This window comes from Schistocerca serialis, chromosome 9 (assembly GCF_023864345.2).
Source record: "Schistocerca serialis cubense isolate TAMUIC-IGC-003099 chromosome 9, iqSchSeri2.2, whole genome shotgun sequence".
NCBI lineage: Eukaryota > Metazoa > Arthropoda > Insecta > Orthoptera > Acrididae > Schistocerca > Schistocerca serialis.
The window spans coordinates 81,076,589-81,088,600 of NC_064646.1; the positions used below are offsets into that span (position 1 = coordinate 81,076,589).

A 12,012-nucleotide genomic window follows, 5' to 3' on the forward strand; every position below is an offset into this window, starting at 1 on the left:
TCTGTCCAATTAGCGCGTTAGATCGTCAAAATCAAGAGCTGACCCTGCCAACAATGCTCCACATATTCTCATCTGGGTAGATTCTCAACTGGAGAGAGATCCGGCGACCTTGCTGGACAAGGCAGAGTTTGGGAAGCACGAAGGCAAGCAGTACGAACTTCCCTGTGTGCGAGTGGACATTATCTTGCTGAGATCTAAGCGAAGGGTGGCTTGCCATGGAGTGCAACAAAACATAGAATGTCGTGGACGCGCCGCAGTATTGTAAGAGTGCTGCTTGTGACAATCAGTGGAGCCCTGCTATGAAATGAAACGGCACGCAAGACCTGGATGTCGGGCGACAATCAGGTTGTCATCTCACCGCTGTCCGGGGGGTCTCCAGAGCATTACGGACAGGGGCCTCCAACCATCTCGGAATTTTGACGATCTAATGCGCCAATTGGACTGAATTTGGCACTATATACCTGAAGAAGTCCAACAAATCTATCATTCAGTGCCAAGCCGAATAACTTCTTGCATATGGGTCAGAGGTAGACCATACATTATTCACTTCCTTTGTGAATCTCTTTCTTTCGAACAAATCATCCAATTTTTATGGAATTTTAATAGTTTGTTTGTTTTTATATATACATCACATCCACTGATTTCTATCCTGTTCAGATAATTCCTTCGTGGTGGGTTTTTTTTGTTCAAAAATGGTTCAAATGGCTCTGAGCACTATGGGACTTAACTTCTGAGGTCATCAGTCCCCTAGAACTTAGAACTACTTAAACCTGACTTACCTAAGGACGTCACACACATCCATGCCCGAGGCAGGATTCAAACCTGCACCGTAGCTGTCGCGCGGTTCCAGACTGCGGTTTTTTTTGTCTTAGAGTGTATAAGCTAATTGCAACTGACACAAATTTCTATTTTCAAGATGGGGAAAATTTTTAAGACATTAAAGGAAGACACAGTTGACTTGAAAATGTTGCATGATAGAAAACCTTCTTCCGTTTGAAAGTACAGGATGGTACACGACCGATGAGGTATATCTCAACCGTCCAAGCGTGATGTAACTACCTGAAGGGCCAAAGAAACTGGTATAGGCATGAGAAGTAAAATACAGAGATATGTAAACAGGTAGAATACGGCGATGTGGTCGGGAAACGCCTATATAAGACAAGTGTCTGGCGCAGTTTTTAGATCAGTTACTGCTACAATGAAAAGTTATCAAGATTTAAGTGAGTTTGAACGTGGTGTTATTGTCGGCGCACGAGCGATGGGACGCGGCATCTCTCATCTAGCGATGAAGTGGGGAATTTCCCGTACTATCATTTTACGAGTGTACCGTGAATATAAGAAATCCGGTAAAACATCAAATATCTGACATCGCTGCTGCCTCAAAAAGATACTGCAAGAACGGGACGAGCGACGACTGAAGAGGACCGTTCAATGTGACAGAAGTGCAATCCTTCCGCAAATTGCTGCATGTTTCAGTGCTAGGCCACCAAGAAGTGTGAGAGTGTGAACCGTTCAACAAAACATATCGATATGGGCGTTCGGAGTCGAAGGCCCACCCGCGTACTTATGGTGACTGCACGACCCCAAAGCTTTACGCTTTGCCTGGGCCAGTGTGAACATCGACGTTGGTCTGTTGATGACTGGAAACATGTTGCCTGGTCGGACGAGTCTCGTTTCAAATTGTATAGACCGAATGGACGTGTACGAATCCATGGGCCCTGCATGTCAGCAGGAGATTGTTCAAGCTGGTGGAGGCTCTGTAATAGTGTGGGGCATGTGCAGTTGAAGTGACGTGGGACCCCTGGTGTGTCTAGACACGACGCTGACAGGTGACAGGCACGTAGGCATCTGGCCCGATCACCCGCATCCATTCATGTCCATTGTGCATTCTGACGTACTTGGGCAATTCCAGAAGGACAATGCGACACTCCACACGTCCAGAATTGCTACAGAGTGGCTCCAGGAACATTCTTCTGAGTTTAAACACTTCCGCTGGCCACCAAACTCCCTAGACATGAACATTATTGAGCGTATCTGGGGTGCCATGCAACGTGCTGTTCAGAAGAGATCTCCAACCCCTCGTACTCTTAGGGATTTATGGACAGCCCTGCAGCATTCATGGCGTCAGATCCCTCCAGCACTACTTCAGACATAAGTCGAGTCCATTCCACGTCGTGTTGCGGCACTTCTGCGTTGGGGCCCCACACGATATTATATATATTAGGCAGATGTACAAGCTTCTTTGGCTCTTCAGTGTTGTTTTAAAATGCAGAATTTTACTCATCACAGAATTCTGTAACGGAAGATTTAGCAATACCCTCCGGATTGATTTAATATACAGTATTATACATCACTAAAATATCTATAACTCGAAATGTTTACAAACGTTTCACAATAAGAAAAACAGTAGAAAATTGCGGGAACTGGTTGCGCTGGTTTCTAGTGGTGATTCCTTCATTCTAAAACCTGTCACTAGACTGAAACACTGATCAGGAAATATTATGTCTCCGCAAGTACACTATTCTCCATGTAACAGTACTCTCCCCTACGTATTAATCGAATGACTGTAAATAGCTATCTGTTACTAGACTGAAACACTAACCAGGAAATATTGTCTCCCTAAGTACACTATTCTCCATGTAACGATACTCTCCCCTACGTATTAATCGAATGACTGTAAATAGCTATCGTCTTGCTGACACTGTACTGTTAGCCTCTAGTGGAGATTATCGTCAGTAGTAAATGAAGGAACTACGTAGGGAATCTTTAAAGCCGGCCAGACTGGCCGTGCGGTTCTAGGCGCTACAGTCTGGAACCGAGGGACCGCTACTGTCGCAGGTTCGAATCCTGCCTCAGGCATGGATGTGTGTGATGTTCTTAGGTTGGTTAGGTTTAATTAGTTCTAAGTTCTATGCGACTGATGACCTCAGAAGTTAAGTCGCATAGTGCTCAGAGCCATTTGAACCATTTGAATCTTTAAAAGTCCGTATGAAAATCAAATTTATAGTACAGGGAAGAAAATATTACACATTAATAATAATGTCACGTTGAAGAGTTTATAAGTTTCGTAATTAGAACAGCTGAAGACAGCGACTTGAAGACAGTAAAAAGAAATTGAAGAGCGCTTTTGGTCAGCTAAAGAAGAGTGCTTATAGTCAGCTAAATAGACGTTTCGAAATTGTTTTTCTTTACTGTTTTCGGTACACAGATAGAATAACTTTGGGGACAGATTGTATTTCTGTCTTACTTCCTTCTCAACTCCTGTTTCCATTTCATGCGTTTCAATTATTACAGCTAAAATCTGCTTTCTGTGCAACTTACAGATAATCTTTTGCTCTCTGCATCTTATCCCTACTACCCTCAGAATTTCGAAAATGTGTTGAAGTCAACAGTGTCAAAAACTTTCTTTACATCTACAAATGCTGTAACGGTGTGTTGTCTTTTTTCAGAATATCTTCTAAGATACGAGTAAGTCGCAGGGTCAGCGATGCGTGGCCTTCCGTTTTCCTACCCACCTTTCCCGTGGTTTCGGCGTGTACAAGTCTTTCCATTCTCCACATAAATAATTCGCGTCAGTGTTTTGCTACCATGGCTTATTCGCAATTGTCATCACTGGCCTACATATCAGTTAAGTTGTAATTCAGTATATCTTACACAGGTATTATTTAAATCTTACCTGTTGAAGTTTACAAGTTTTCGTTACCTTTTTCTTAGTGCTTACGTAGCTGCGATTCATTTTGAACCTAACTAATAATTGTTAGCAATTTAGGTGTGAAAATCTACAATGTCGAACTAGTTTTTAACTTTCGGCAGCGAAAGAATCATCGTCCTTTTCTTATTCCTGTAATCTTGTACCAAAACGAATTTCGATACAGTAAAAACTGAAAATTTTTCGTAGAAACCGATTAAGATGGGAAGGCCATCAAAACAGAGCAATACAATATGTCGGGTAGTGATTAATATCAGAAAAATTTATCCATGAAATTAATCCAAATGTAAAGCTATTCCAATCTTTCGTATGTACCCTGTCTTCCCAAAAGGTTCCGGGACTGGACCGTAACAAAGAAAAGTGAAGATGATTGTTTTAATGCTTTGCATGTGTTACATAGTCTTCCCTCAGCTGAGTGCAACGCACAGAACGTTCGTGCATCTGTGGAAAATTGTCAGAATATTCCTTCTTTGGGATGCTTTTCAACTCGTGCGTCACATTCACAGCTTCTTTGGGCTTGGCGAACCATTCTGCACATGTCGGTTTGTGGTAAGTTCTTATTGATAACACCAAGCCTCGTCACCCGTCATGATTTTTTCCATAAAAGAGTTGTCCTCGTTTTGAATTTCAATCAGGATCAGGCGTCCACTCGGCGTGTTTTCATTCGGCAGTCAAGGCGACGAGACAAACTTTGTACACACTTTTGTCTTCTTCAAACCATTCTGAAGAATGTCTTGACTACCTGATTAAGAAATGTTCAGATCGTTGCTCCACTGCGATTTGCGACGTAACGACGTTGACGGTACTTGACACACTGGGTGCTTACGCCCCCTACTCAACACTGCCTGCTCAGAACGACAGCGCGATAGCACATCTGTTGTTTACAGCTGTTAGTTCACACTGCCACCGTAGTTGCCGCTTTGACATCGCTTCTACGTTAGGAATAGAATCAGTCTCGGACCTTTCTGGACGGACGGTGTAAAACCTACTCTGGTTATATTAGTGCGAACGGGGAATATGTGCTTATGCATAATGTTTATGTTTACAGCGTGCACCCTCGGTGAGGTGAAGGTGAAAGATTGCAACACCTGTAGATGTAGTGGTACTGGCATATGGGGATGTACTCGCATGGCTTGTCCACAGCCTGAAGGTAGGTCTGACGTCTCCTAACATGGTCTATATAATCAAAATCAATATACATCTGTAAGCAATTTGCTGCAACGAAAACCTGTTTGACATATATACGTCGTAGAGGAAACACGTTACTTGACGACATTAATTTCGTGACATTGACTGCTCTGTCGCTTCATGTGATTAGTGTGTACAAGATTAAATTGCAGTACGTTGTAATTCCAGTAGAAATGTACTTCCTGACAAGTCGACATATGTAATATTTTGTATTTGAAACCTCTGAACTACTTCTCACCTTCTGTATCCTTTTCAAAATGGAATACTTGAATCCAGTATGTCCCAGAACTGATGTATGAATTAAAATTCTCGTAGTTTATCTAATTTACAATTCTATATAACGAATCGTTTGTGCAAGTTATTTCGTTCTGTATTACCTTGTTGTGCACACACTGCAACAATTGAAAAGCACACAGCAAAAACGGGTAAGTCATATTTTGGACATGTCGGAGGATAGTCAATTTAATCTTTCAAGAGTATAAAAAAACATATAAAACTCTCCAGTCTAATGCAACCAATATAGCTATAATCCCAAATTTAGAGACTGTGGAGGATGTACATTATAACAATTGAAATTATGAGATAAGTACATCTTTACCACAAAGAGAATATAGTAAGTCTATCATTTTCTGGTAGGCTTTCGTCCTTCTTTCTGTTGTTTATTTTCGTTAGTCTTGGATTTTGGCCCGTTATGTGGTAGACTGAAACAGAAATTTCTTGCTACTTGACCACACAACTGTTTAGGTTCTTGAATGCCAGCATATTTTTCATAAGGTATTGACAGGAGCTCTGAAAATATACCCCTAGATTTCGTTATTTGTAAAACTGTCCAGTTTACCTTACAAAAAGTTTCATATTACGAAACACTTACCATTCGATGCTCCGTGAGGCCTTAAGAATTTGTCAGACCCTTCCGGTTCGACGTCTACCTGTCGACCACCATAACCTTGCAAATCTATTGGTCTTCAGGCGTCACTGTAAGTAGTCACATATTTGAACAGCTTGCCTTCCTTCACAACCTGAGCTTCTCTGAGCCGTCGTGTCTTGAAATAACACTTTGGTTTCTAACATGCTTTTAAAGATACGTCGTCCAATGTCGTACAATTTCTTGTTGAACTGGAATGACTTTTTAAGGCTTTCGTTTCAGTCTTCCAGTTTGCAAAGCGTTAAACCAGTCTTTTGGTAACTCTGCAATAACTTTCTTTTTTATCAAAGTTTTTATAAGTTATTGAAAATACTATTTTGACACTACCTAACCTCATAATGGTACGAAAGAGATACTGAAAGGGTAAAACACTATATATTTCTTATTCTGTCCTGAACACGGACCACAGAATATTACAAGAACTCTTGCTTCTGGATCAAGGATTTCACTCACATAATTGTGAAAAAAACTAGTAACTTCATTCTTTCCTTTTTTCCTATGTCTTCAGTGTAAGTATAAAATATCGCATCAGAATGGGATATTGAAAAATATTGCATCAGTGTTGGATATTTGATAGGTATTGGAACTGCAACACCGTGCAAAGCGATGAAGACCTTTTGAGAAATAAGAATTGCACCCATGGTATCATTTCGATTGATTCTTACAATGTCTGGGAAAGAGCAGTTATGGTATTGGACTCATCATGCCTAAGCCTTCTACGAGCAATTAATGTCACAGAAATCACCGTAATTACATAGGAAGATTGATAATTCCAGCTATCTAACAAAATTCTTGATAAGCTGTTCTCCTCCGTGAGGTCTGATTTGTTTGAAATACCCAAACAACGAGCATTTGCTGTCGCTCCCGTACGAAGACTGATTAACAGACAACTTTTCAACTTCATCTTGAGAGGATACACACGTTTTAAAGATCCAAAGAGAACAACACTACTATCACACCTCCAGCTAAACACTATTACTTTAAGGAAAGAACACAGACTCTGAAAATCTACAGATCAAATTTCAAGTCGCAACTCAACTGACCTAACAGGTGTAATACAAACAGTGGAAGCAAACCTGGGACTTGCCTCATTCTTTCTCTGAGAAGATCAACTTACAATATTCTTTCCCTTACCACTAAAAGTACAAACCTTTGTATATCGGTGACTTGCCATGTTATAAGAAAGACATTTCAACTACATTGCAGTACCGAAGATTGGCCATCAGAATATGTCATAAACTCATTCCCTAATTAAATGGACTTACCTCGTTTTTTTGTGTGTTCTTCATTGTTTTGCTTTCCGCACGAAATTTCCAATTTGAAACAAATTATATGTGTTTTGAGCAGTCCGTTTTTCTTGAAATATTCTTAATTTCTTGCTATTAGGAATGTTTTGCAAAATACTCATTTCCTGCGTCTGACAGATTGTTGGACGGAGCTGAAGATACCGGTTTAAATTGCGAACTAACGATGTGCGGCTGCCCCGTTATTATTGGTTATTCTGATGGCTGAATCAGATATGGCGTTTTCGCGCATCATTAATGCGGTGGCGGCGCCTCTTATTTAATAGAATCTGCATATCAGCAACGGTCCATTGAGTCATCAGTCTTCTGGATGGTTTGATGCTGCTCCCCTCAAATTCCTCTCCTGTGCCAACCTTTTCATCCCAGAACAGCACTTGCAGCCTACGTCAGCAGTTACTTGTTAGATGCGTCCCGATATCTGTCTTCCCCTACAGTTGCCACCCTCTGCATCTCCATCAAGTACCGTGAAAGTCGAGGAAGCTTACATCGTTAGCACTGGCGAATTCCAGCACGACAACCTCTTATCTTTCAGGCAGCATTTACGCCATGTGTTGCTCGGTCGAGAGGAAATCTTGCACCACACAACAGAATCAAGATGCGTTCTCTGCCAGTGTCGGAAGCCATCTACTGGTGTCTTAACACATGTTCTCTAATTACGCCCCCTCCCCCCTTTCTTGTCAGTGTTTTCCGTATGTTTCTCTCTTCGGCGATTCTGTGGAGAATCTCCTCATTCCTTATCTTGTCAGTCAACCAAGCATTAAGTGTCCTTCTTTAGCACCACATTTCAGACGCTTTTATTCTCTTCTTTCCCGGTTTTCCCACAGTTAATGATTCACTACCATATAGTGGTGTCCAGCAGATGTATATTCTCAGAAATTTCTTCCTCAAATTAAGGTCGATATCTAATAGTAGCGATTTTCTTTTGGCCAGGAACATTCTCTTTGCCTGTGCTAGTCTGCTACCTAGTCGTCCCGGCTTCGTCCGTCCTATGAAATCCTTAACTTCATAAACTTCGTGGTCAACAATTTTGAAATTAATTTTGTCGCTGTTCTCATTTCTGCTGCTTTTCATTACTTTCGCCTTTCTTTGGTTTACTCTTAACCATTATTCCGTATTCATTGGCTCGTCCATTCCATTCAACAAGTCCTGTAATTTCTCTTTACTTCCACTGAGGACAGCAGTATTTTATCACTGATATCCTTTCACAATGAATTTTAGACTCGCTGGTCAACATTTATTTTACTTCCGTCATTGCTTCTTCATTGTATAGATTGAACAGTGTGGGTCAAAGACTCCATCCCTGCGTTACACAGGTCCTTTTTAATACGAGCTCTTAGTTCTTGGTCTTCCACTCTTACTGGTCTGTCTTTAGTTGTTGTGACGTATGTTACCTGTTTTTCCCTGTGTCTCACTTCTATTTTTCTCAGAATTTCGAATATTTTCCACCGTTTTACGGTGTCGAACTCTTTTTCTTCTTCGACATACCCAAAGAATGTGTCTTCATTTTTCTTGCGTCTTACTTCCATTATGAGTAACTACATCAGAATTTCCTCGCTTGTGTCTTTATCATCTCAGAGGCAGAACTGATCGTCATGTAACAGATTCTTAACTCTCTTTTCTATTCTTTTATAGATTTTTCCTGTCAGCAACTTGGATGCATAAGCTGTTGCGCTGACTGTGCGATATTTCACTCACATATCTGCCCTTCCTATATTCGGAATTGTGTGGATGATGTTTTTCCGTAAGTCTGACGGTACGTCGCCAGTCTCATAGATTCTACGAACCAACTTGAATGTTGATTTGGTTGCCACTTCCCACAATGAGTTTAGAAATTCCGAAGGAATGTTATTTATGCTCTCTACCTTATTTGATCTCAATCTTCCAAAGCTCATTTAAATGCTGACACTAACATTGAATCCTGTCCTCGATATCAACTCCCACTTCTTCTTCTATCACGTCATCAGATAAGTTCCTCATAGAGACTTTTAGTGCACTCTTCCCACCTACACGCTCTCTTTTGCGTTAACAGTGGAATTCCTACTAAATTCTTAATGTTGACGCCTCTGCTTTTTATTTCGCTGTTTCGGAATAGGCGTGCCAGTTCGTTACTCATCTCAAGCCAAGGAAGTGGACACTGAGATCTGTAGAATAACAATATATTATTTGAAGTCATGATATAGCAGGGGTTACAATCAAAGCCAAGTGAAGCTTGGCACGCCATGTCCAGTTCTGCTGTAATGAATATCACGGAAATTATGAAATTCTTTTGGCAAACAGAACACATTGCCGAAGACAGGAAAAGAATTTTAACTCTCACCTTACACAAAAAGTGTTCAGAACTAATGTAAATAACTATAAAGGATATTCATTACTATCAGTCACAAGGAAAATCAAACAACGCTGTCACAAACCCGAAGATTGGCTTGAACATAACAGTGGTTTACTAGATACCTGGCAGATAAAAAACCCTAGGGATGACCAGACTGGCCCACTAACAAGTTACGTACAAAATTTTATCACGATACACAATAGCATGACCCAAAAAGGCGGAAAACATTCAACAAGATTTAGATCAGATAGAGCTCGTTCGGAGCAAATTTTCGACCAAAGAAGTTTTAAGGCTTCAAAACATTTAACTTTTGACTTAAAAAGAAAAATAACTTACTCTTCAATTGTTCATTATTCTAAATTTTGAATGACCGGAAGTTTTAAAAAAGAAATCATTGCAATCATAAGACAGGAGTAACAAAGAAAAATCAAAAGTGATATATATGGGACTACCTCTCTGAGGTGAGGCAAGAAGAACGGGTATCTCCATTTTTCTTTAGCTTTATGCTCGAGGAAGCAGCTTGACATGTAATATCTCAGCAGACAACAAACAGACTGAACTCTTTGAAAAATGGAAAAAATAGATTTACAGGGTCCAGACGGAATTTTAATGCAACCGTAAAGATACAGGTAACATATCGAACAATCAAGCCAGTCGCAGAATTAAAGTTTCTTAATGACATAATTAAAGAAATTTAACTGAAAAGAAAAATTATCGTCTCACTCATAAAATCTTCAAATAGAAGCAAATTCGCAAACACACAAAGCAGAACATTAAAATTCCATCATTAAAATAGAATGTTTATAAATAATGGAAAACATAATTTTGAACGAGGAAAGAGATATCGAAAACACTGAAACAGAACAAAAAATTGCGTGGACGCAAATGTATTATCAGGGCTAAGAAGCAACCAAGGCAAAACAGTCACAGTGAGATTAATAATTGTAGTTCAAAAATTAAAGTAGTTCCAAGAGAACGAATAAAGACTTAAAGATAAGAAGTTGGTTTATATGAAAACAAGAGTAAAGCGAGCACGGTGAATGAAATTGCATGGCGTATTAAAAGAAATTAAAAACTGGGGCTTCCCCTTGTGATATTTCAACCGTGATGGAATTTTCCATCCAGCTGGAAAACTTCAAAGATCACAATACATACTTTTAAAAGATGTAAATAAAAACATAGAACGTTTAGGAAAGTGTACGTCTTTCGAGAATCAGAGAATAACACGTTCACTGCAATTGGTACTGAAATAAGTAAAATGACTCAAGTCATTTAGACCAATGCATTACAGTCCTCAGCAATACGCGTACACATTCCTGCTGGATGTTTTCTGGCGTCGTACACTTGGTTCCTGTTTGATTGTTTTCCAGTTATGGATTTATCTCCTAGAGTCTAGGAAAGTACTTCCTTGGCATATGGACCAGGCACGAACACGGCATTTCATTTTATTTAGTCATAATGACATGCTCCACTCTAGTCTGTTTCCCGAGTCTTTATTGTTAGTTTTCTGTGTCTCCCAGTAATTCCCATCATACACCTCTCCATTGTTCATTAAGTAGCCCTCAGCTGCTGAGCGGCATTCACTTCGTAAGTCCACCATGTCTGGCTCAAATGGCTCTGAGTACTATGGGACTAAACATCTGAGGTCATCAGTCCCGTAGAACTTAGAACTACTTAAACCTAATTAACCTAAGGACATCACACACATCCATGCCCGAGGCAGGATTCGAACTTGCGACCATAGCGGTCGCTCGGTTCCAGACTGCAGCGCCTAGAACCGCACGGCCACTTCGGCCACCATGTCTGCCAGAAGTCGATACTAATAATACTACAGCGATTGGGGTAAACTTCCATTTCCGGACAAACTAGGACGGTCATCTTGTCTTTTACCCTTTTATTGACCATCCAATGATTGTATTCGGTTGTCCTAAACATTAAAAGTAGTCATAGTAGTGGTAACAGTAGTTACACATTATTTGTCAGGCTGCGAGCTAACATCTCAAAGATGTTCGGGCACGCATGCGCTTCCTCTTCGTCGAAATGTCTTGGCTCTAACTCGTCTAGGGGTTGAACCGCACGTGTCGCATTACACGCCCTAAATTAGACACTTGTGACTCTTTGGTTAAATTGTCTGGATGATGGCAAGTTTGCGAAATACAAAGATAACATAACATATGATAACAGCAATAATAATATCGGGAACTAAATTAACGACCCATAAATGATGTAGGTCACACAGTTGCGATTTGGTTAGAATAATACACTCCTGGAAATGGAAAAAAGAACACATTGACACCGGTGTGTCAGACCCACCATACTTGCTCCGGACACTGCGAGAGGGCTGTACAAGCAATGATCACACGCACGGCACAGCGGACACACCAGGAACCGCGGTGTTGGCCGTCGAATGGCGCTAGCTGCGCAGCATTTGTGCACCGCCGCCGTCAGTGTCAGCCAGTTTGCCGTGGCATACGGAGCTCCATCGCAGTCTTTAACACTGGTAGCATGCCGCGACACCGTGGACGTGAACCGTATGTGCAGTTGACGGACTTTGAGC

The 12,012-nt window shown here is 40.8% G+C and overlaps 1 protein-coding gene across 1 annotated transcript in view; it reads left to right on the forward strand.

Annotated features, from left to right (window-relative positions):
- Window positions 1-4,756: 4,756 nt before the first annotated feature.
- Window positions 4,757-12,012, forward strand: part of LOC126418533 (serine protease inhibitor I/II-like) — a 40,314-nt gene continuing 33,058 nt past the window's right edge. Inside the window, exon 1 of the mRNA XM_050085341.1 lies at window positions 4,757-4,859. Coding sequence (XP_049941298.1) covers window positions 4,838-4,859 — 22 coding nt within the window. The 5' untranslated portion in view covers window positions 4,757-4,837. The remainder of the gene's footprint in view (window positions 4,860-12,012) is intronic.